The following is a 27,016-nucleotide window of genomic DNA, read 5'->3' as shown; positions in this document are numbered from 1 at the left end:
ATTTTGTTATAGCATTTTTTGTAAAAAATCATCACATAGACATCGGTGTTTTTCACTGAAATTGATGTTTTTGTGACAAAAAACATAGCTCATGATATGTTTAACATGTTTAATTAGGTGTAATTTAGTTATTAAATAATTTATTTATAGCATTTTATGTAAATAATCAACACATAGACATCTGTATTTTAACTAAAATCGATGTCTAATCGAGTATAGACATCGGGTATTCACCGATGTCTAGAATAGACATCACCGACATCAACATCAGTTGGGAAACATCATAGACATCGTCCAAAAAGCGATGTCTATGGATAGTCGCCGAAGGACCAATAGGTTATAGACCAATAATGTTCGAATAAATAAGTTCTAAAAATCAAAGCCACATACGGCATTCAAAGCCATGCAAGGCCACATCATTCACTCATCGGAAGAATCATCCCCCTTGTCATCCGAACTTTCCTCAGAAGAAGAACCACTGCTTCCTGGAATCGACTCCCTAATCTTCCTGCGAAGGGCTGCCCTAGATTTAGGGCTACCCGAGTGGGCCTTACACTTAGAACCGGAACCCCTGTGACTGGAACTTGATTGAGACCTCATGTGAGGAGTCGAAGGCACGGATCCGGAAGCTTGTCCGGATGGATCCATAACAGGTAGCTGCCCGGGGCAAGATAGAAGGCTTAGATCAACCACATCCGGCCATACGCCCTTAGCATCTTTGATTCCCCTATTCCAACCTATGGCCATATTAATAAGGCGCATCTCATCATTATGCTCGTCCATTATTTTGGTGAACGTAGAGGATCTGTGATAAGCTCTCTCAAGGTATTTTGATTTCTTCTTCCTCTTCTCCTCCAAGCTAGCATATTTCCTCTCCATGACAGTGAGATTGTCCTCTACTTTATGAGCCTTAGAATCCCACTTCCCCGCAGAGTTAGTCATATTGTTCATGGAAGTCCGTAGTGTAGCATAGTTGCCTCTCAGCTTGACATCTTAAGTGGAGGACGCTGCAAAGTAAGTGTTGGCCTGGCAAAAAAACATGAGTTTAGTTATAAAAAGTTTAAGTTTGAATGGCCGAGTCCCCAAGGAGTGATTCCTATAATGTTTTTCAAATTCTAAGGAAAAAAGCACTTAAACAAAAATTTACACAAGGAGAAATGTATCTGGTACAAGCGTTGAGCCCCCAGCATCTTAGCCTCCAGCAGCTTCTCACCGGAAGAAATAAATAGGAGGTCAGGAGGAGTAATGCAATTCTTCGACCACTCAAGGTTTAGGCCCAGACTGTAGATCACAGAGTGATTGGTGGATATCCCCCTCCTGGTTCAAAGGGGGTCCTGGCATTCCCATCAAAGTCTTTGGTCCTCTTTTGACCGGATCCAGACGCCTCAAGGAAGGCAGGAATCTTGGGAGTATGGTTGGCCTTCTTAGCTGCATCCCTAGCCATCCTGCCCATAATAGCATCGCTCGGCTTAGCTTTATCATTAAGAGCCTCAGTAGCTGAAATAAGTAGAAAATAAAGCAGATATAGGAATAAACTTGCACAAAGTTAAGAAGAAACAAAGATAAATGCCCTCTATTGAGAGGCAACTAAGGCTAGCTTCCACAAGCTTTACTTCTGTTATGAACTCCCAATAAGGGGTTCTCCCATTGTCATCAATGAGTAGATATCTGGCTGAAAGCTCGGCATCCGAAAGATTAAGAATGAAATGAGAACTATCAACTGGACTGCTAAAATCACGTCTGAAGTACGTCCCCCAGTCTCCCTCCTTTCATTTGACAACTACAAAGCTATTGTTCCACTTGTGGTTCGAGTCATTGAGAGAACTGGTGTTCAACATATGAGGAACGTGGGCTCTGTGTTGTATCATAACCCTACTAGGCTGGTTCAAAGGAGAAGCCTTCATCATGAAGATACTACGAAACATCGTCACACTCAAGGGGATGCCCTAGTCGTGACATCTGACTATGAATAGAATGATGAAACACCACCCACTAGGGTAAAGCTAGCATGGATAAATCTTGAGTTCGGCTGGAAACCTCAGAATGTAAGGGTGCAGGGGAAACCGTAGCCCGGACTTAAGGGCCGCCTTGAACACAAATAGCCTTTGGTGGCAGAGGTTACAAGTCCTCTCACTTGGCTTAGCTTTATGAAACTTTAAGCAGTCGGGCCATGAGTAAATCGACTTAATCTCCTGGACATCCTTCTCATGGAGCATACTTCTGTGGTGAAATGCATCGAAATGAACGGTACTAGGGTACTCATCCGCCCTCTCGTCTAACATACTCTTCAAGCTGTTCGAACAACGGTAATGGAGAAGGGGGAGATAAGAGCTATACCTTGGAGGGAGAGAATAGTAGCCCTCTTGTGCAGAGCTTCCTTCTAGGAGAAAGTGGACTTGCTACGACCGTGTCCCCTAGGCATTCTTGAAGAGCTTGAAGAAATATAAAAGCTTGGGAGAATTTGAGAATTTAAGAAGTTGAGAAATGAAAGTGTGAATGAAAATGAGCACTTCTCATCTTCTTTTATAGGAAAAAGGTCATCTGCTACATCAGGTCGTAAGTCTGCATGGTTCACGCTAGCAGGTACCTCATTAAAAGAACACCGAAAATGGTAGAGAAAAATAACATAACAAACAAAAAAGTGGTGCAGGACATCGCTTATTATATTAGTCTTCCGAAAAAAGCCTGGCTGAAACTAAATAGAAGTCATTAGTCTTAACTAAAGGACGATTATGTTATTTACCATGATTAACAAAACTAGTGAAGATTAAGACAAGTTTAGCTTTTCAGCTAAACTCACGAATACGAGAACAGAGCGTTCTCCCTTGACAGATTAGACTACCATGCAGGAGACTCTCAAGGTCTATTAAGACCACTCTCGGCTGACCAACCCATACACGGGGGGCATATGACCGACCAGGAGCTTCCGTATCAGAGCCATGATGGCCATAATTTACATGCGGGGAAGCTCCGGCTGACCAGCCAACAAATGAAGGCCTTTTTCCCTACCAGGAACCTCCGTGTTGGAGCAATGACAACCATAATTTGCATGCGGGAAAGCTCCCACCGACCAACCCACAAGTTGGTATCGTTTGGCCTACCAGGAGCATCTGTATCAGATCCATGACAACCACAACTTGCATGCGGGGAAACCCCGGCCGATCAGCCCACAAGTTGGGGCCTTTTGGCCTACCAGGAGCCTTTGTAGCAGAGCCATGATGACCACAACTTGCCTCCATAGTGGCCTTGGCCTACCAGCCAACAAATTGAGGCCTTTCAGCCTATCAGAAACTCCTGAAGGAGAGCCCTGAGACCTTCAAAAGTTATTCCGGAGACCCCCTTGAGAGGCCCTTTGGAAATTTTACGAAAAGGATAACTCTCAACAGAACCAAGTTTCGTGCAGACTAGAACGTCTACGAGAACGAGTTGGTTGAAGTACATAAAATCCTACAAAGGAAGTTTGGACAAGTTCAAAGAAGTGTAAAGACTTCATATAAAGACAAGTTCATTAGAACGCAAAACGTTTAGCAAGAATGAGTACAGAACGTCCACTAGGATGAGTATAAAATGTTCACTGAAATAGCCGTAGCAGAGCCATGAGGAACTCAAAGCAACCATGAAATTAATTTCTTGGAAAACCAAGAGCAACAAGGGAATGATAAGGTTTGTAGAAGACCTGGACTCTGAGTAAGAGATTTAAAAAAAAAATTGGGGGGCGGGCACCCCTGGGCAACCTCCTCCAGGCCGACCAGGAGCCACTACACCATATATGACCTATCACAACCCCCTTTTGAGATATGTTACCCGAATATGTTACCTTAGCTATGCTACTTATGCTCTAATGTAACATTGTATTTTTTATGTTACCTTATCAAAAAACCCGATGTTACATTAGCTATAAAATGTTGCAGCTTGTAACATATTTGTAAAAGTGTTAGCTTAGAGTTCAAAATATAAATATAATATTTTTTAATCTTAAATATTATTTTAAATTAATTTTACAAGAATGTTAATATAAACACTCATAAATAACTTCTAAAAATATATAATATGAAATATTTTAAATATACGAATTATATTTGTAGTAAAATATATATAAGTAACTATTTTTTTATCAAAATGACTTTTTGACCTTTTATTATAAAAATAGTAATAAAGCAATAAAATATAAATATATAAAATATAGGAATGTTTGGACATAGGAGCAAGTTGTTTCGGGCTGAGAAGCGGTAAATTTATTGGGCTCTCGCCGCCCAATATTTCAGATAATTTGAAATTTTTCCCTACACCAGACACTCTATCTCTCACTTTCTCACAATTCACACACTCAAATTCTCCCTCTCTCTCTCTCGTTAACCTCTCTCTCACTGAACTCTCTCTATCATTATCAATCTCGCTCAATTTTATCTTTCACTCGCCACTATTATCAATCTCTGGTAAGTAAATAGGGATTTGCTTTTCTAATTAGGGTTCAATTGAATTGGGAATCGAGGCTTCGGTGCTTCAATTAGGGTTTTTACATTTCAATTATTTATCTAATCGTTCTCTATCTCTTTGATTTTCAAGTGCTCGTGTTTAGGTTTGCAGTTGAAGGCATTATTTTAACGTACTTTTTAGTTAGGGCTTTGTTTTATTTAGATTGTGTATGCGTGTTTGTGCGCAGTTATGTGTTTAGTTTCTCTCTCTCCCCCTCTCTTTGTCTCTCTGTCTCTTTGTCCCTGTCTCTCTATCGGTCTCTCTCTCTGACTCTGACTATGTCTCTATTTCTCTTTCTTTCTCTCTATGTCTCTCTTTCTCTCTATCTATGTACTGCATTAATAGATTGATACACTAAATAAGTTTTCTGTAGCTGATGGATGGGTAAGAAAATCCAACATGTAGCTGCATCTTCTGCCTATTGGTCTCTTCATTTGGTTTCTACCCAAGTTAATTTCTTTTAACCATATGGAGGGTAAAACTTGGCTCGTTGTTAATTATATCAATGCTATATATCATGTTGTACTGATTAATCTTGAAAGTGTTGGAGAAATTGATCAGTTTCTTGTTATTATGTTATTTTGGTTTGAACAGGTTTAAGTAGACTGAAACATGAACGAGGTTGTCACTGTGGTTGTTCGAATCTTCTAAAGGCCTGTGGTTGTCTGATTGTTCAGCTATTTGCATTGGTTGCGTAGGTACATAAATAAACTACATTTTTACTCGAGAAAATACCTAAAATTGATTAGGCATACTTACGTATTATGAAATTATTCTAAATTTTTGTATGAATACAGATTGATTACATCAATGAGGAAGTATATTTTCTCTGAGGGAGGATGTTCCTGATATGTGGTAAATAAAGGTAAAGAAAAGCATAGCTAGATGAAACGCCACTAGTTCTGCTCTTACATTGCTAAATGTTTCATCACAAACTAAATCACACCATCTGCCATGTTTCACTGCTACTCGTGGCCTCCTTATAGCATAAAAAACTGATAATTGTCCCATGGAGGTCAAAGTTTAGAATGTTAATGGCCTAAAAGGGGAAGGACACTAGGATCATAATAGGATAGGATCTTTAGAGTTTCAAAGAATGTGATGAATGAGGATTGTGATGTGTTCAAAAGCATTTTCCGTTGAGGACTACTTCTCGATTTCTTTTGTGCTTGTGAAAGAGGAGAGTGGACGGTAGGGAGAATAGAGAAGCAGTATGAGCGTGAGTAATAAGTACTTGACAGTGACTATAACACCCCCCCTTTCCAATTAGATTAAGAAAGACACAACACTAGAAGTAAAAGTTCTTAAACACACAGGTGTTCTCAGCTTTATACAATTACAAATCCATAATAATTATCTTAGAAACTTCTTATACTCTGGTCAATCACAACAATATCTTCTGGTTGAGGAAAATGCAAGAAATTGTTCTCAATAGCTAAAGGAATTTAGAAACAACATGGGTACCTAGCAGATCCGTTTTGATGTATTTTAATATGTTTTTGGACCAAAATTTCAATCATAATGATAATTTGATATTGGTATCCTGGTTTGGCCAAGTTGTGTTCCAAGGACCATATCGTTAAGTCTGTGAGAACAATCCAATGCCATAGACACAATTAAAAAAAATAATATATTAATAAATGGTGTTCTTTCTCCCTGATTCAAAACTAACAGCTCAGATAAATGCAATGTAGAGTACGGAAATTCACCTGAAAACATGCACAGATGCATTACTAGCTAATAAAGGCAGCTTTTATATTAGTATAGTACACTAAGGTTTGAAAACCCTATTTATGACGAAAAAATAGAACTCAAGGAAATCAATCATTCCCCGACTTGCAGTAAACTGAGGGAAAAATTAAAACTTGAGTACGGCTTATTAGGCAACTACCAGTTGTTCACTATTTCCTTCTTACATTTCAATAACTTTGTTCTTTGAAGGACGCTCACTAGGCTTCATTTGTATGCACCATAACTTTCACTTTGTTAATATTGTACCAGGATTTTGAATTTCACAAGTTAAATGGAGTATAAGACTCGAGAGGAGCAAATTGGACTTGCTGTTATCAAAGGTACATTATCATATCTAAAATTTCACTTATTTTCCCTTGGCATTAATTAATATATTACTTTTTCCAGTTGATTGTATAAGATATATACTGGAAGTTGTTTTCTAAACATGCCTACATAGAATTTTAATTCTTGAATCCGTACATTTTGACTGATTATGACTAATTGGTTATTTCTAACAGATTATAGATGACAAGGTTTATGATTTCTAACAGACTCAACACATGCTTGATAACTTGATAAATTTCAAAAATAGGAAGAGTTCAATCCTAAATTTCTGCACTAATTTAATTTATGTATGTATTAAACAGCTAAAAGAAGGAAGACAACCAGCAGAAGGATTACAATGGGATCCATGCACAAATGGAGTGGTTTACTTCCGTCAAGTACCTCCCGACAATCGTGATATTGTTTATATATTTAAAGATATTTTTCAAAGCTTAATTTTTTATTTTTCCTACCTGGATGACGAAATTGTGAATTTAGTTAAGATTCAAAATTCTATGTAAAATGAGTTAATTATCTAACTACTGAAACTACGCTCAATGAATTTTGTAGGTGCCAAACTGAGAAATTGTCGGTTGTGCCTTTTGGTCCGATTGTGAATAACCAGATGCAAATTTGGTGAAACATGGAAGGATGACTCGCGGAAATTTTGATTAATCAGAAGAGAGTGCTTGACTCAAGGCCAACAATTATCAGTGTGTTTTGTTTAATTATGGATAGATCAATTATGAATTAATGATGTATTATTGTTTGATGCTAATTATAAGAAATAAGTTATCTTTTAGTTTGTGCATTAGAAATAGAATCATTTTATATGGTATCTAAGCGAATGTATTGGTATATGTTTGGATTATGTTGAAATAGATTCATTTGTGGTAATGAAATGGTATACCTTTAAATAGTAATTTGTCATTTTATTTCTTGTAAAATGTTATAGTAGGCCCCACAGCAGCCCCCCGTGGGCCCAATGTGGTCCCACTTTTTTAAAAACATTTTAGAACTCTAAGGTAACATAAAAAACAAGTTACAACTAATCTCTCTTTCTGTTGCATTAGCAAGCTAAGGCAACATATAAATAAGTTAAAATATGATGTTGTCTTAGGCACCAAAGATGTTACCTTAGACCGCTAAGGCAACATGGAAAAACCTATCTTTAAGAAAATGTTACCTTAGCTTAAAAGTGGGGCAAGAGCAACATATTTACCCCCTAATGCAACGTTTTTTTGGTGTTACGGTAGGCATTTTATGGTGTAGTGAGCCTTTGCTCTAACACGCCGACCAGCCCTCATTTGGGGGCATGAGGCCGAGCAGAGCCTCCTGCAGTAGGAGGTTTTGCTCAACCCCGGTGACCCCTCTTAGAAAATTTTGAAAAATTTCAAAAAAATGAAAAAAAATCAGATTTTTATTTTAGATTTCAGGATTTTAAGATTAAACCCAGATTAGGGCTAATTAGTGAAATGATTCCCGGATTAGGGTTGATTAGTGTATATTAACCGTAATTGACCCAAATTAGGGGGAATTAGTGATTTGTATGATGAAATTAGCCTAGATTATGGCCATTTAACCCATCTACTCTTATAATTAGTGTGAATTGGGGATGTTTAGTGTCTTATGCATACTGATTAGTATTAATTATCCCCGATTAGGGCCGATTAGCCCGATTAGGATAGATTAGCCTCGATTAAGGGCAATTAGTGCATTCTAGCTTAAAATTAGGCTCTTTTAAGCCTAATTAGCAACTTGTACCTGGAAATTAGCCCCGATTAGGGCCGATTAGCCCCGATTAATGCCAGTTAGCATGTTTCACCCTATAATTAACCTTGACGAAGGTTAAGGGGTGATAAACGCTGGCTTTTTAGCAGCGGATAAGGCAGTTTAGTGTTAAACACTATCTAAATAGCTTGTGCAAAGGCCTTAAGTGTGTATACTCGCACTAGAAAGTCGTTGCAAATGTGTAGGTCGCTCCACATTTTACAATAAAACGACGATATCCATGAAGGGCCGATACACATGAGGGGCCGACACCCATGAAGGACCGATACCCGAGAACGGCCGAATTTACCCCGAGTCCCGATTAGACCATTCTAAGTTCCACAAAAACTCGAGCAGTATTTACGAAAGTTGGGGGGGAAATAATATGTCAAGCAGTATTTACGGAAGTTGGGCGGCAAATAATATGGATAGAAAATACATCCTAAAGACAGATTAAATGTTGCATTAATTAGACTTGGGCTTCTTGTCTGAAGTCCAACACAGACCTGTCTGGTCTGAGCTAATAGCAGACTCAAGACGACCAATATAGACAAGGGCCACCAGCTGAGGTAGTCAATGTCCACGAACACAAAGTTGTTCATGGACTAGGCCCAATATGGCTGCAAGAGAAGAGACATGTGTTCTAAACAAACTCAAAGTCCTACATAGAAGGTTTTGGAGCTCCTTCCTCTATAGGAATCCTAATCTCCATCTAAGTTGGAGACTTGTCCACCAAGTCTCTCAACAGAAGTCTAACCCTAGACTCACGTATATATAAATGGCTCTACCCCTCAAACTAGAACTATGTTTTTTGGCTTGATTCTCTACAATATAGAGATAGGTAGGCATCTTGCAAGGATCGATAATCCTGAACGCAAGAGCAGCCATTAAAGCTCGAAGCTCACCAACCCCAGTATTAAATACTAACACCTCACCAACCCCAGTATTAAATACTAACACACTCGAGAGTTTATTCCATAATACTAGTCATTTGTACTTGTACAATCACAAAAGAAGTAAAAATACTTTTGAGATCTCTCTCTTTCCTTCTCCATTTATTACTCTATAGTTTATTTATATCAGACATATCAAAATGTTAGCCATATTCTATTTAGCAACCATTCTATGTCAAAAAAACATAACCAACAAAGTAATAGATCAACACATATGTATAAAATAAATGTAATAAATATATATATATATATATATATATATATATATATGGAAATAGAATAATAGAGACAATGGACGCTTACTACAAAATCACTCAATCAATCTCTATTTTAATTAAAAATTTCAAAGATCCATCTGTATACTGTTAAGACAAATCGATTTTAATAATGTAAAAAAATAATTAAAAATATTCAACCTTAGAGGTGTTAAAATATATTAATTTTAATCAGATAAATATTAACTATTTTTTTTGCATTTTAAATTAAGTTAAAAATTGGCATCCTTTTTCTTCAAAAATGTTAGTTAACTAACTATTTGTGTTCAGTTCGCTTGATAAGTTCGTCAAGAAACTCTTATTTGGTTCGCTAATTACTATACTTGAGCTCGAACACTAAAATCTGGTCAATACTGTTAGCGAATATTGTTTGGTTCCATGGATTTTTGTATATGTCCGTTAAGAGTTCGTCCAAGTTCGGGCGTTTACAGCTCTACAAGAAAGAGTTGTGGTCAAGTGGGTGTACATGAATAAACTAAATATTGATGGTTCTATAAAATAAATAGTATGCTCAATTACTTTCGAGTGGAATAATGCCTTTTCTCCACTTGGTCGTCTTTATATGAAAATATTTTACTTTGTGTTTTCGGTCAACCGGAAATTGTAGTATTTTGATTTAAAATATATGTCTAGCAACGTGACAATTTTGTAAAGTATGAGAAAAAGGTAATTAAATTTATATATGAAAGTATGTCTATTTACAAAGATCTCCAACAACCTCCCAAAATATGGAATTTCATAAAATTGACAAGTAGTTGCTGAACTTGGTATTTGTTAAAAGTTTACGAGGAGATGGTAATCTTGTTCTATATGGACCATCATTTGGTTGTATTGGTGAAGAGTTAAAAAAAATAAGGATGAAAGTATTTGAGATCAAATTTATGTTCTCCTTATACAAATGAGGTTAATGGGCGATCTACTTTTTTTGTTTTAAATGAAAAGTAAAAACCTGTTTTAAAATTTATCAAAATAGATTTTTATTATGCAATAGCAATACCAAATTAGTACTTATAATAACGTTTATTTTTACATTTCTACATAGCGTAATTTATTAAAAGAAATCATATTAAATAGAAAAATAATTTAACTTCATTTCCAATCACTTTCCTTCCACTAAATTTTAGTAGTTCAAATAAGAATTATATTTATAATATTCCACATTAAGTTTGATTTTGTGTACAAAATTTATTTACGTTACATAAAAAAATTATATAATTTAATTTTCTAGAATGATATTTATTCTTTATCAATGATCCAAATATTATGACAATTAGTTTTTAATGGACAAATACCTATTTATCAAATTTCTAAATGCTCGAACCAGTTAACACCTTCTACTTTTCTCTTTGGCTCAATGCAAAGAATTTAAATAATAAATAAATATGTAACTTATAAGTTATTGTAAAAAAATAATAAATTCGATAGTTTAGAGAAAAATTAAATTATTTTTTAAATGTCAGAAAAAAGTGTTTTATTATAATCTTATAATTTTTTATACGTGTGTACTCTAATTTGATTAATTCAACAGTTACTATTTAAATATATGCATTGCACCCAAAATATTTAAATAACATAAATATATGTGTATCAATTTTATATAAAAAAAATCAGTTGTGAGACAATGAAATATTTTTTTAAAGTAAAAGGTGTATATTATATTTAATAAATTTTATTGTAATACGGTACTGACTTTAAATAATTTTTATTTAAATATTTTTTAACAATTCTTTTTTATAAACTTTATCCTCGGTGTTGCTCATGCTTTAACAATTTTTTATAGTATCCTTGGAAGACTCATATATCATCTATTGATATCCTTAAGGATTTCCTCATTAATTATTTTGATTTTAAAAAAACATTCTAGAGTGGCTATATAACATCACCTTTATCCCCCGTAGTCTATACCCATCTCTCTTTTCTCAGCAAAAAGAAGGAGAAACATGGAGGGATTATTATGTAATGTCCCTCAACAACCAAATGAGAATGATGTGTATACTAGTGATTGATGGACTTTTAAAGATAACAAGTTATATGAAAATACTATGGCAGAATTAAAAGACTATGGCTCAGCTGCACTTTTTCAATGGGTGGCTGTTGTGATGCCATGGTAATTTTATTGGATTTTAATTAATCTAAATATAGTTTATTGTTTAATTATAGTAGTAGTTGATTTAGTCTGAGTCCAGTAACGTAGTTGTAGGAGTCAATAAGTGATGGAATAGAATTAGGAGTTTGTTTTTATTCAGTTTCTGTTTTAGTGGTTCCTATTTTGTAGCCATACCTGATGCAGGTAGTATTTATCATCCTCTGTATGCAAGACTGAATAATAACAGTTTTACATTTTTTCCCAGTTTAATATACATACAAGTGTGTGCGTGTGTGTATTATCTCTATACTTGGTATCAGAGCTTTACTAAACCATACTGTGATCACTGCCAGATGGAACCCAACAAAGGCAAAGAGAGCTCCTTTGGCTCAGCTATCCAATGTTAACCAAGACTAACTACACAGCATTGGCCTTGAAAATGAAGGTGTTTATGCAGGCCCATGGAGTGTGGGAAGCCATAGAACCATAGGACGCTGCTGGAGTGGTGGAGGACAAGACTGACAAACGAGCTCTCGCCATTATTTATCAAGGTATTCCAGAAGATCTATTGTTGTCCCTTGTAGATAAGAAAACGTCCAAGGAAACTTGGAACGCTGTCAAAATAATGTGTCTTGGGGCGGAAAAAGTAAAGATGGCGCGGGCACAAACCCTGAAAGGGGAATTTGAAGGTTTGGTTATGAAGGAGACTGACCAGATTTATGAGTTTTATCTAAAGCTTAACAGGTTGGTGACTAATATCAGGGCACTAGGGGTGAAAATGGAGGAAGCCTATGTGGTTAAGAAGTTGTTAAGGGTTGTCCCTGTTAAATTTCTACAGATTACGTCCGTGATTGAGCAGTTTCGAAATCTCGAACAAATGTCTGTAGAATAAGTAATTTGGTCATTAAAAGCTCATGAAGAGAGAGTTTGTGGAACTGTCAAACAAACCCAAGGGCAACTACTGTTAACTGAAGATGAATGGCGAAAGTGGAAGAGCAACAACGATGAACAGCTGTTGCTCAGTCGCGAGGAGTGGATAAAGCGGAGGACTGGTAGTGACTCTCGAAGAAGGGAAGAATCCCGTGGAGGACGAGACAGAAGCCATGTGCGGTGTTTTTAAGTGTCAGGCCTATGGTCACTACGTCGCTGAATGTCGAAAACCACGGAGAGAGAGATACGTCAAAGGAGGTAAATTTATCAGTAATACAAGGAGATGAACCAGCCCTGTTAATCGCCGAAGTAGAAAAAACTGAACACATGACTGGTGGTGAATTATTGTTGTTAAACGAGAAAGCTATGGTGCCCAAGCTACAAGCGGACACTGGACATCAGAGAGAATCGCAGGTCTGGTACCTGGATAACGGCGATAGCAATCACATAACTGGCCAACGGGGAAAATTTAAAGAACTCGATGAAAGTGTGACCGGACATGTGAAGTTTGGATATGGATCCACTTTGAGCATAAAGGGAAAAGGGTGCGTATCATCCAAGTGCAAAAATGGCGAAGAGAGGGTTCTTAAGGAGGTATATTTTATTCATACTTTATGCAATAATATCATAAGCTTGGGACAACTTTCTGAAGCAGGAAATAAAGTAGTGATCGATGGTGATTATCTGTGGGTCTACGAGGAAGGTCGATGTTTGCTAATGAAAGTGAAGTGGTCCGAAAATCGATTGTATAAAATTAGTCTCGAAGATAGTAGATCAAACTGTTTACTTGCCAAGGTTGAAGAAGATACATGGCTTTAGCATACAAGGCTGGGACACGTTAACTTTCAAGCAATGGAACTCATGTCACAAGAGGAAATGGTATATGGGATAACAAAGTTTATGTAACCATTGAAACGGTGTGAGGGGTGTCTGTTGTCTATGTAAACAAGGAAACCCTTCCCTCATCAAGCAAATTTTATTGCGAAACAAGCCTTGGAGATAGTACATGCCAACATATATGGCTCGATTCAGCCCACAACTCCTGGTGGTAATCGATATTTTCTTATACTTGTTGATGATTTTAGTCATAAAATGTGGGTATATATGCTAAAGGAGAAAAGCGCGGCTTTCGAGATGTTCACAAAATTCAAGGCCTTGGTTGAAACTGGAACCGAGAAAAGGATCAAGATTTTGTGAACTGACATGGGTGGTGAGTTCTGTTCAAGGGAATTCATGTCATATTGTGAAAACGCTGGGATTTTGAGGCATTACACGACACCTTACACCACATAACAAAATGGGGTGGTTGAACGTCGTAATCGTACCGTCGTTGCAATGACAAGAAGTTTTCTAAAGGAATCAAAGCTCCCATCTTTTCTGTGGGGAGAGGCAGTTCGATACTCTGTCTACATCCTCAATAGATTACCAACTCGAAGCTTAAACGGAAGGACTCCATATGAAGCTTGGTATGGGAAAAAGCCCGATCTGTCTCATGTCAAGGTGTTTGGTCGAGTTTCCTTCATGCAAATACCAATTGTGAAGGTGACTAAACTAGATGATCGTAGCAAAGCAGTGATATACCTCGGGAAAGATCCGGGAACAAAGGGGAACAGATTGTTTGATCCAAACACCGGAGCAGTTCATGTTAGCAGGGATGTGGTTGTACAAGAAAATGAACTCTGGCAGTGGGAGGAAAACAGAAAAAGCGAAGTGACGTTTCCCGTGAGTATGGTGGTGGTCAATGACAATGAGCTCACAGGAATGGTACATGAGCATGAGCAAATCACGCCCCCACATACATCACAATCTGCATAATCTGCAGAATCTACATCTAGTATGACCACAATAACTCCAAATAGCAGTAATGTCAGGTACACGACATCTTCTGAGAACAGTGAACATCCAATACGGTACAGAAATCTGATGGAGTTGTATGAAGAAACCGAGAGGATTGAACATCCAGAAGTTAAACTCATGCTGTTGAAGATCGAGGGACCAGAATCATAAAAAGAAGCAGCGATGGAAGATGAATGGAACAAAGCAATGTTTGCTGAAATCGAAACCATCGAGAAAAACAAAACATGGGTCCTCACCGAGCTCCCTCCTTGTCAGAAGCCCATTGGTTTAAAGTGGGTATACAAGCATAAAAAAGATTCTGAGGGGAACGTGGTCAAACACAAGGCGCGTTTAGTCGCTAAGGGGTATGTTCAGACTAAAGGAATCGATTACGAGGAAGTTTTTGCTCCGGTGGCTCGCATGGAAACAATACAACTTCTATTGGCTCTCTCAGCTAAGGAAGAATGGCAGGTGCACCATCTCGATGTGAAATCAACTTTTCTAAATGGGATTCTTATTGAAGAAGTTTATGTTTCACAGCACGAAGAGTTCGAGAAGAAAGGTGAAGAACACAAGGTATATAGACTCTTCAAACCGCTGTACGGTCTACGTCAAGCCCCTAGAGCTTGGAACACAGGACTAGATGAGTGTTTAAAGGAGTTGGGATTTAAGAAATGTTTACAGGAGCAGGCTGTTTATATGAGGTGCAGCAATGGTGAAACTTTAATAATTGGGGTTTATGTGGACGATCTTCTTATGGCTGGCTCAAACAAATTGGAGATCGAGAAATTTAAACTACAAATGAATCAGAACTTTGTGATGAGTGATCTCGGTTTGCCGTCATATTATCTTAGATTCGAGGTAAATTAAGGTTTGGGCTTCACTACAGTGAAACAGACTTCATATGCAAAGAAAATATTGGAAAAGGCAGGGATGATGAATTGTAATACTACAAAGGTTCCCATGGAATGTACGCTTCAGATGGACAAGGACAAAGAGGGGCAGGAGGTAAATGCAAATAATTATAGAAGTATTATCAGAAGCCTCAGGTACCTAACACACACGAGACCAGATATCTCGTATGCTGTTGGTGTAATCAGTCGTTTTATGGAACAAATAATCGTGAAGCATCAGCAGGTATTAAAACATGTTCTAAGGTACGTAAAGTGCACAGTTAATTATGGTTGATTTATGCAAGTACAGGGAATGAAAGCACTCAAGACCTCTGCGGTTACTCTGATAGCGACGTGGCCGGAGATGTGACAGATAGAAGGAGTACGGGGGGGGATGTGCTTCTATCTCAATGGAGGTCTGATATCCTGGGCTTTAAAAAAGCAAAGGGTGATTGCTTTGTCCTCATGCGAGGCAGAGTATATGGCAGCTACATACGCAGCTTGCCAAAATAAATGGCTTCGTGGTTTACTGCAAGAGATAATGGGACGAAGTACTGGACCTGTAATACTTCACGTAGACAATAAATCTGTGATTGAACTGATGAAAAATCCGATATTGCACGGGAGGAGCAAACATATAGACGTACGCTTTTATTTCATTCGTGAATGTATAGAGCGTGGGGAACTGGAAGTCGAGTTCGTGAGCACAGACAGGCAACGTGCAGACATATTAACTAAAGCTCTAGGCAGAATTAAATTTGAAGGTTTAAGAAAGCTGGTGGGAGTCATGGACCTGGCTCCAGCAAATACAAGTACGAAGTAGTTGAAAAAAAACATATTTAGATTAGGGGGAATGTGTTGGATTTTAATTAATCTAAATATGGTTTATTGTTTAATTATAGTAGTAGTTGATTTAGTCTGGGTCCAGTAACAGTTGTTGTAGGAGTCAATAAGTGATGGAATAGAATTAGGAGTTTGTTTTTGTTCTGTTTCTGTTTTAGTGGTTCCTATTTTGTAGCCATACCTGATGCAAGTAGTATTTATCATTCTCTGTATGCAGGATTGAATAATAACAGTTTTACATTTTTTTCTAGTTTAATATACATACAAATGTGTGCGTGTATGTATTATCTCTATAAATTTGAAGAGTATGGCTCAGCTACATTTTTCCCAAAGGTAGTTGTTGTGATGCCATCGAAAACCATGGCATCCATTCAACTTCATCATGAGATTTGATGGAGGAATTGAACTGGATTAAGTCATCTAACGGTGAATTCGAAGATATTATCATAGAGGAGGATGGTGATTTTAATGATATTGTGGTAGAGGATACCATGGGGGAGGAGGAAGTAATAGAACAAGTTAACCAGCAGACCAGTAGGCAAAAGAAAAGAGGTGTCCCATGGATAATGGAAGAACACTGGTAACTTACAATCTTCAATAGTCACTTTTTAAATTTATTTTCCTCTAAATATATAATCATATTATTAACCTAAGTAATTTTGACAGGGCATTTATGAGGGGGTTAGAAGTATGCGGAAAAGGAGACTAGAAGAACATATCCCAGTTTTTTGTGTCTTCCAGGACTCCAACTCAAGTTGCTAGTCATGCTCAAAAATTCTTCAAGCGCATGCAGAAAACAGCAGCTGAGAAATGTAGGACAACCATTAACTACATTCAGTGTTTGTGCGGTAGCCCATGCAATTTTGGGTTCTCGGTGTCTTTCGCCACATTTTTTCCTAACTAAATTAAGCAGCCTATGGTTATGTATACCTACTTACTAATAATACTAGGTTGATGTATGTGGATGCCTCAACCTTTAAAGATACTGCTGGTGTTGTTTCTGTCTTATTTCCTTTGTATAATTCCTTCCCGAATCTTACAACTAGATGTACCAATAATGATTCCCTGATTATGAAGGGATTGTGATAATAATGTTTCTATTATTATAATGAGGTCGTGTGAGCAAATTTGTTTAACAATTCTATATTTGTGTTCCGATTCTCTGATTAAAATTTTGACTAAAATTTTGACTAATTAACCTCCCAGGGTGATATGAAGAATGCATAATGCATGGTACATAATATTTAATATTTAAAATGGATGTTTGGATATTTTTTTCTATAAATTTCACCTCTAATATTTTGCTATTGACAACAAGAAAATAAGGCTAAATACAAAAAAGCAAGGCTTAACATTAGACCATATATAGTCGGATTTATATTTTAGGGGGGCTTTTAAATTTTTTCAATAATTCAATTTTTATGGGATTTTTCAATTTTAAACTAAATACTAAATTTGGCCCCAATGTGTCGAATTTATTGGTCGTATTTAAGTGTTTGTATTTATCCGTGGTCAAATTTAGTATGAAAATGACCGAACTCCTAAATTCAACTTACTTAAAAAGGACGGTTTCAAAATTGGTATAATAAGCCTTGTTTCTTATAGTGGTTGTTCCAATAATTTTTTAAAAGTAATGTTTAATTTTTAAAAATGCATGTAGTAAAAATTATTATCTAGAAAATTTTATCTGTAATAGGGTGTTGATGATGTTTCTATAATTTTTAAGTATCCTTACCACAATTTTTATTTTTTGCTTTGGGAACATTTCTACAATTAGTACATAAGGTCACAATTGTGCATAGGAGTCAAGTCTCCTTCTCAATAAAAAAAGAGAGAGAAACATGGAGTGATTGTTATCTATTGTGGGGAAAAACAAATGAGAATGATGTTTATATAGGGGATATTGGATTGACTTTTAAGGATAGTAAGTTATATGAAAAAATGTGGAAGAATTTGAAGATTATGGTTTAGAGAGGTTTTTCAAAGAATGGCCCTATGATGCCATGGAACCATCAAACTTTACAATCAGATTTTGGTAGAGGTATTAAACTGGATCAAGTCATGATATAGTCGATTCGAAAATATTGTCATATAGAAGAATGGTGATTTCTAAGTAATACTGATAAAAAAAAATTAGAACTCTGAGAATGTTTTTTTTCCAGTTAACTTGGCTAAATAAACTGCTTTGATGTGGAAGGTCATCGGTGCAGCATTATATATCATTGGAAAGGTACCGGAATCTAGTTCTCAGCAAATTTTACGGATTAAAATAATATATTTCCTACATAAAGTTATCGCATTTTTAGTCAGAGGCGGTCAAGCTGTCCAGAATGGTACATGTCTGATCTAAGTTCTTGCATTTGGGATATTTCCTTGTGATCTTAGCAGTTCCTGAACTAGTTCATGTATTATCAAGTCCCTAAGAATGATATTAATTTTAATCTTTCAGTTTCCCAAGTCTAGAAGGTCAAAGATATTCATTTATTTCAATTACTTTTCATCTACCAGTGGCAGAAGGGATGTTTCTGGCCAAGTCTATATAAAGACTTTCCCCAAATATGTAAAGATCATTCTGTTGATATAATACACAATCATATATTTCTTTGTGTTAAAAAGAATATTGATCTTTATACTCTTATCCTTTAGGTTGGGTTCCTTTGGGTGGCGAGATTGCTCTTATCTCTAGGGCGGATTCCTTAGAGTGGCGAGTGTTTAACCCAACTCTATCTTTATCCATTGCTTCCGATGTCAAGTTGGTATCAGAGCTATGCCTCCACGTCGGAAAAGTGTGCGTGATATTGAGTTAAAGGAGTTGAGAAGACAAGTAGAGCAACTGCAGGAACAACTCAATCAAGGAGAAGGCAGAAGACAAAACGCAGATAGCCATAACTCATAAAATAACTCTTCAACTGAAGATGATGAGGACTACAATCCGTTCCATGAAGAATCAGATGGTAACTCCAGTCGTGCATCTGCTCCTAGATGACCTCATCGCGGAAATAACAATTTTCAAGGTTCTTATAATTTTAAAATCACCATTCCAGATTTTGAAGGAAGAAACCATCCCGATGAATTTATTGATTGGCTTAATACAGTGGAGAGAGTTTTTGAATACAATGATGTTCAGGATCGACAAAAGGTTAAACTTGTGGCTGTAAAATTAACAAAGTATGCATCCTTATGGTGGGAACACCTTAAGAAACAGCGAGTTCGTGATGGAAAGGCTAAGATTCGCACTTGGGAAAAAATGAAGAAAGAGCTTCGAAGAAAATTTTTGCTAGACAATTATAGGCAAGATACTTTTCTTAAATTTCATAATTTCAAATAAGGAAATATGTCCGTGGAAGATTACATGGCAGAATTTGAAAACCTCATGATGCGCTGCGAGGTGATAGAACCAGAGGAACAAACCATTGCTCGATTTCTTGTTGGACTTAAGGAAGACTTCAGTGACGTCGTTAATCTGCAACTATTCTGGACATATCAAGATGTTTGTAAGTTTGCTCTCAAGGTGGAGAAACAACAAAGGACGAAGGGGCGCAATAATCGGTTCTCAAATCAAACTTTTGGTACCAACCAATCAAGTGTCACAAGAAAATCTCCTGCTACTGATAAGGGATCAGATCCTAAACCATCCAAAAAGAATGATAGGGGTACCAGTCGAGGAAATGTCACAAAAGCCTTAATAAAGTGTTTTAAATGTCAGGGTTTCGGACACATAGCCTCTGATTGTCCAAACCGTAAAGTCGTCGCAATTTTTAGGAAGAAATAGAAGAAAAGACTCAATAGGATACTGAAGGAAGTGGACAGCAGGATGAAGAGATTACGTATAAAGATCAGGGGGAATCTTTGGTCATTCGAAGAAGTCTAAACAGTATGCAAGCTCAAGAAGATTCTTGGCTTCGTAGTTACATCTTCCACACAAGATGTACTTCACAAGGAAAGGTGTGTAACGTCATTATAGATGGAGGAAGCTGTTAGAATGTAGTGTCTAATAAAATGGTTCAAAAATTAAATTTGAAGATGGAGAAGCATCCATGTCCTTATAAGCTCTCATGGTTTCGCAAAGGCAATGAGGTAAAAGTTGATAAACAATGTTTGGTGCAATTCTCTTTTAATAGTAAGTACAAAGATAAAGTATTATGTGATGTTGTTCCTATGGTTGCATGTCATTTACTTCTTGGAAGACCTTGGCAATATGATAGAAGGACTCAACACGATGGTTTTAAAAATACTTACACTTTTGTTAAAGATGGCGTTAAGGTTATTTTGGGCCCTTCAAAAATAAGCAACATTCCTAAACCTAGTAAATGGAAAGAAAACAATCTTCTATCACGAGCAGAAATATGCAAGGTTGTTCATGAGTCCGAGGAAACTTATGCTTTGGTTGTCTTAGAAGAAAATGAAGAAGTATTTGATATTCCAGCCCTTGTGCAGCCTCTACTTCAGGAATTTTCAGATGTAGTACCTGAAGAAATACCTCCTGGCTGCCTCCAGTGAGAGATATACAACATTGCATTGATCTTGTTCCTGGAACTTTATTGCCTAACAAAGCAGCTTATAGAATGAGTCCACAACAACATGAAAAATTGTAGTGGCAAGTTGATGATCTTTTGAATAAAGGAGTGGTGAAAGAGAGTAAGAGCCCTTATGTAGTCCCTACACTCATTGTACCCAAGAAAAACGGTTCATGGAGAATGTGTGTTGATAGTAGAGCAGTTAATAAAATTACTATCAAGTACCGTTTTCCTATTCCGCGTTTTGATGACCTAATTGACCAACTTTCTGGGTCTAACGTGCATATCAAAATCGATTTATGCAGCGGATACCACTAGATTCGTATAAGGCCAAGAGATGAATGGAAGACTACTTTCAAGAAAAGAGATGGATTGTACGAATGGATGGTTATGCCTTTTGGAATGTCTAATGCTCCATCAATATTCGTGAGGCATATGAATGACATATTTAAACCATTCATTGGAAAATTTGTGGTTGTTTATTTTGACGACATTCTCATCTATAGTCGTGATGAAAAACAACATTTAGAACATCTTCATACCATTTTTCAGGTGTTAAGAGAGCAAAAATTGTATGCAAATCTGAAGAAGTGCCACTTCTTTGCAAATAGTCTTATTTTCCTTGGATTTGTCGTATCAACTGATGGTTTGAAGATGGATAACAATAAGGCAATAACTAGTTGGCCTACACCAGCCTCTCCTCATGACATACAAAGTTTTCACGGCCTACCATCATTTTATCAAAGATTCATAAAAAATTTCAGTACTATTATTGCACCAATCACCGAATGTCTGAAAGGAGCGAGCTTTCATTGGACCGAAGATGCACAAAAGAGCTTTGAACTCCTAAAGAAAAAGGTATCTGAAGCTCCTATTCTTACCTTACCAGATTTTAATAAAGTTTTTGAAGTTGATTGTGATGCCTCGAATGTGGGAATTGGTGTTGTTCTTAGCCAAGAAGGACAACCTACTGCTTACTTCAGCGAAAAACTGAATAATGGTCGTAAAAATTATTTAACTTATGACAAATAATTTTATGCTATTGTTAGAGCATTGTATCATTGGCAACATTATCGCTTGCATAAAGAGTTCGTTCTCTTTTCTGATCATGGGGTGCTGAAGTATATCAACTCCCAACAGAAGCTAAGTGTTCGACATGCTAAATGGGTTGAATTTCTTCAATCATTTACCTTTTTTATTAAGTACAAAGCTGGTGTTCTAGACAAAGTAGCCGATGCTTTAAGTCGAAGATGGTCATTGATGTCTACAATGCAAGTAAAGGTGCTGGTATTTGATGTTCTAAAAGTGTTATATGAAGATGATCCTTATTTTGGTCAGATTTGGAAAAAATATGCCAATAGGGCAATTCGAGATTTTGTTATTCAAGATGGTTTTCTTTTCAAAAATAATAGTCTTTGCATTCCGGTTGGTTCTTTAAGGAAAGCTATCATTTTTGAAGCCCATGAAGGAGGACTTGCTGGGAATTTTGGTAGAGATAAAACTCTAGCCCTTGTGCAAGAAAATTTTTACGGGCCAAGAATGGAAAGAGATTTAAAACGACATGTAGAACGATGTCGAAATTGCCACATTGCAAAAAGTAATTCTCAAAATACTATATTATACAACCCACTTCCTGTTCCCCTTGCACCTTGGGAAGATGTGAGTTTAGATTGTGTGGTGGGGTTACCAAGAACGCAACGAAGCAAATATGCTATTATGGTGGTGGTTGATCGATATTCAAAAATGGCTCACTTTGTGCCATGTTCTAAAACTTTAGATGCTTCTCATGTGGCTGATTTATATTTCAGAGAGATCGTGAAACTTCATGGGGTTCCAAATACAATAACTTCTGATCGTGACACAAAATTTACTGGTCACTTTTGGCATACATTATGGAAGAAGATGGGAACTCATCTGCAATTTAGTTCGTCCCATCATCCATAAACGGACGGACAAACTGAAGTTGTTAATAGAAGTCTCGTAAATTTATTGAGAAGTTTGGTTGGCAACAATCCTCGCCAATGGGACCTCATCTTAGCTCAAGCTGAGTTTGCATACAATCGATCAACAAGCCAGACAACAGGAAGAAGTCCTTTTGAGGTTGTATATGGTCAGAATCCTTCTAGTCTATTAGACTTAGCTCCACTCCCAGCTAGTAATAATTTCAGTGGGGACGCAGCTGATAGAGCTCAACACATCAAGAAACTACATGAGCAGGTCAGATTAAAAATAGTAAAACAGAATGAGAAATATAAGAAGCAAGCGCACAAGTTCAGAAAGCCAGCTATTTTCAAAAGGGGTGATCTAGTATGGATTCATCTTCGTACAGAACGCTTTCCTAGAGGAAGGTCCGGAAAGTTAAGTCCTAGAGCTGATGGACCATTTAAAGTGCTTCAATTAATTGGTGAAAATGCGTACAAGATTGAACTACCTGGTAACTGTGGTGTATCTGCTACATTTAATGTGTCTGATCTCTCACCTTACATAGATAATGACAGCGATAAAGACTCGAGGACGAGTCCTTCTCAACCCGGGGAGAATGATGCAAAAAAATCAGAACTGTGAGAATGTTTTTTTTCCAGTTAACTTGGATAAATAAACTGCTTTCATGTGGAAGGTTGTCGGTGCAATATTATATATCAATAGAAAGGTATCGGAATCTAGTTCTCAGCAAATTTTACGGATTAAAATAATATATTTCCTATATAAAGTTATCCAATTTTTAGTCAGAGGTGGTCAAGCTGTCCAGAATGGTACATGTCTAATCTAAGTTCTTGCATTTGGGATATTTCCTTGTGTTCTTAGCAGTTCCTGGACTAGTTCATGTATTATCAAGTCCCTAAGAATGATATTAATTGTAATCTTTCAGTTTCCCAAGTCCAGAAGGTCAAAGATCTTCATTTATTTCAATTACTTTTCATGTACGTATGGCAGAAGGGATGTTTCTGGCCAAGTCTATATAAAGACTTTCCCCAAATATGTAAAGATCATTCTGGTGATATAATACACAATCAAATATTTCTTTGTGTTAAAAAGAATATTGATCTTTATACTCGTATCCCTTAGGTTGGGTTCCTTTGGGTGGCGAGATTGCTCTTATCTCTTGGGTGGATTCCTTAGAGTGGCCAGTGTTTAACCCAACTCTATCTTTATCCATTGCTTCCGGTGTCAAATAGCGTGCTGACTTTAAATAATTTTTAAGTAAAATATTTTTTTAACAATTCTTTCTTTATAAACTTTATCCTAATTAGTAGGGTGTTGATGTTTCAATAATTTTTTATAGTATCCTAGAAACACTCATATCTCATCTCCTGATACGGATTTCCTCATTTATTTTTTTGATATAAAAAAAACCTTCTACAGTCCTATGTAGGGTCACCTTTATATCTTCACTATACTACCCATTTCTCTTTTCAGAGAAAAAAGAGGGAGAAACATGGAGGAATTATTCTCTAATATGCATCAACTACCAAATGAGAATGATGTCTATACTAGTGATGGATGGACTTTTAAAGAAAATAAGGTATATGAAAATACTATGGCAGAATTTGAAGACTACGGCTCATGAGCTGCATTTTTTCAAAGGGTGGCTGCATTCAACTTCATCATAAGATTTTGATGGAGGAATTGAAGTGGATCAAGTCATCTAAGGGTGAATTCGAAGATATTGTCATAGAGGAGACCGGTGATTTTAATGAGATTGTCCTAGAGGATACCATGGGGGAGGATGAAGTAATAAAACAAGTTAACCAGCAAACCCTGAGGCCAAATAAAAGAGGTTTCCCGTGGACAATGGAAGAACACTGATACAATTACAATCTTCAATGGTCTCTTTTTAAATTTGTTTTCCTTTAAACATATAATCATCTTGTTAACTTAAATTATTTAAAATTTTGTTGAGTAAATTTGACAGGGCATTTATGAGAGGTGTAGAAGAATGCGGAAAAGGAGACTGGAAGAACATATCCCAGTTTTTCGTGTCTTCCAGGACTCCAACTCAGGTTGCAAGTCATACTCAAAAATTCTTGAAGCGCATGCAAAAAACAGCTGCTGAGAAACATACGACAGCACACTCCTGGGTGTTATAAATGGTATGAGAAATCTGCATGGCCCAAATGGCAGATGCACTGTCCCGGTTGCGTATGTGTGTTTGTTGGCTCAACGAGGAGTAAGAGGGGGTGTTTGTAACATCACACATAGATCAAAATAATTATGTTTAAGACCTTTATAGATAAATTCAACAACTAATGTGTACCAAATCCCTAGTTTTTCGGGCTAACCTGTGGTGGGTTGTTAGGTATGGTACACATTCCGTTATGAGTTTGGATGTTATAATAATATACCACATTACATTTGATTTTGTGTAAAAAATTTATTTACTTCAGGTAAAAAAAATTATATAATTTAATTTACTGGAAAAATATTTATTCTTTATCAATGATCTAGTTAACTTGACAATTAGTTTTTAACGGACAAATCTATTTATCAAATTTCTAAAAATTGGGTTAAAAATTTCTACTTTTCTCTTTGACTCAATGCAAAGAATTTGAAATATATAAATCAATATGTAACTTATAAGTTATTGTTAAAAAATACAAAGTTCAATAGATTAGAGAAAAATTAACTTAATTTTTAAAATAAAGAAAAAAGAGTATTATTATAATTTTATAATTTTCTATACGTATGTACTCTAATTTCATTACGGTTTAAATGTATGCATTCAACACAAAATAATTGTATAACATAAATATATGAGAAAATGAAATATTTTTTTGAGTGAAAGTAGAATATTATATTGTAAGTAATACGGTGCTAACTTTAAATAATTTTTAACTAAATAACAATTCTTTTTTATAAATTTTATCCTTAGTACGGTGTTGCTGACATTTCAATAATTTTTTATAGTATCCTAAGAACACTCATATCTCATCTACTGATATCCTTACAGATTGCCTCATTAATTTTTTTGATTTAAAAAAAACCTTCTACAGTCCTATATAGGGTCACATTTACCTTCAGTATTCTACCCATCTCTCTTTTCAGAGAAAAAAGAGGGAGAAACATGGAGGAATTATTCTCAAAAATCCCTCAACAACCAAATGAGAATGATGTGTATACTAGTGATGGATGAACTTTTAAAGATAATAAGTTGTATGAAAATACTATGGCAGAATTTGAAGACTATGGCTCAGCTGCATTTTTTCAAAGGGTGGCTGTTGTGATGCCATGGAAAACCATGGCATCCATTCAACTTCATCATGAGATTTTGATGGAGGAATTGAACTGGATCAAGTTATCTAACGGTGAATTTGAAGATATTGTCATAGAGGAGAACGGTCATTTTGATGATATTGTCCTAGAGGATACCATGGGGGAGGAGGAAGTAATAGAACAAGTTAACCAGCAGACCAGCAGGCCAAATAAAAGAGGTGTCCCATGGACAATGGAAGAACACTGGTAACATTACAATCTTCAATGGTCTCTTTTTAAATTTGTTTCCTTTAAACATATAATCATCTTGTTAACTTAAATTATTTAAATTTTGGTTGAGTAAATTTGACAGGGCATTTATGAGGGGGGTAGAAGAATGCGGAAAAGGAGACTGGAAGAACATATCCCAGTTTTTTGTGTCTTCCAGGACTCCAGCTCAGGTTGCAAGTCATGCTCAAAAATTCTTCAAGCGCATGCAGAAAACAGCGGCTGAGAAACATAGGACAACTATTAACGACATTCAGTGTTTTTGTTGCAACTGTAGCCCATGCAAGTTTGGGTCCTCGGTGTCTTTGGCCAGATCCTTTCCTAAATAAATTTAGCAGCCTATGGTTATATATATACCTACTTACTAATAATACTGGGTTGATGTATGTGGATGTATCAACTTTTAAAGATACTACCGGTGTTCTTTCTGTCTTTTTTCCATTGTCTAATTTCTTCAGGAATCTTACAACTATATGTAACAATAACGATTCCCTGATTATGAAGGGACTTTGATGATGCTGCATAATATAGTTTAATATGAAGAATGCATAGTGCATGGTCCATAATATTTACTCCCTCTTATGTGTCACATTTCTTTTATAGAAGTCAAATTGACCAACCAACCATTAAACATTACTCTATATTATTTTAAAAAACTAAAAATTATATATTAAAGTAGATTAAATCTACTTTCCGGTGATGTAATTTTTTTATTTTGTTTAATTATAAATTATTAATAAACTTTGGTCAAACTTAAGTAAATTTGAAGGCCACAAATTCAAAGAAGACACATAAAATGAGATGGAGGGAGTAATATTTAAAATGGATGTTTTAAATATTTTTTTTTTATAAATTTCACTTATAATATTGTGTTATTCACAACAAGAAAATAAGCCTAAAT

At 36.2% G+C, this 27,016-nt stretch overlaps 1 protein-coding gene and 1 long non-coding RNA gene across 3 annotated transcripts; both read left to right on the top strand.

Annotated features, from left to right (window-relative positions):
* Nucleotides 1-4,288: 4,288 nt before the first annotated feature.
* On the top strand, nt 4,289-7,407 carry LOC141678325 (uncharacterized). 2 transcript variants are annotated; one of them, XR_012557685.1, is made up of 6 exons: nt 4,289-4,436; nt 5,071-5,174; nt 5,274-5,341; nt 6,478-6,548; nt 6,858-6,932; nt 7,105-7,405. It is a non-coding gene; the product is annotated as an uncharacterized LOC141678325 (long non-coding RNA). The 2 variants fall into 2 exon arrangements; XR_012557686.1 differs by lacking the exon at nt 4,289-4,436 and adding an exon at nt 4,448-4,951 and having other exon boundaries at nt 7,105-7,407.
* Nucleotides 7,408-25,707: 18,300 nt separating this feature from the next.
* On the top strand, nt 25,708-26,679 carry LOC141678855 (transcription factor SRM1-like). The gene is made up of 2 exons (XM_074485262.1): nt 25,708-26,094; nt 26,201-26,679. Exons 1-2 carry the CDS (start codon nt 25,802-25,804, stop codon nt 26,442-26,444), a joined length of 537 nt encoding a protein of 178 aa, XP_074341363.1. The 5' UTR covers nt 25,708-25,801; the 3' UTR covers nt 26,445-26,679.
* The last annotated feature ends 337 nt before the right edge of the window (nt 26,680-27,016 follow it).

The sequence above is a fragment of the Apium graveolens genome, chromosome 8 (genome assembly GCF_009905375.1).
Source record: "Apium graveolens cultivar Ventura chromosome 8, ASM990537v1, whole genome shotgun sequence".
Taxonomy (NCBI): domain Eukaryota; kingdom Viridiplantae; phylum Streptophyta; class Magnoliopsida; order Apiales; family Apiaceae; genus Apium; species Apium graveolens.
This window is presented reverse-complemented; position numbering and strand designations above follow the sequence as displayed.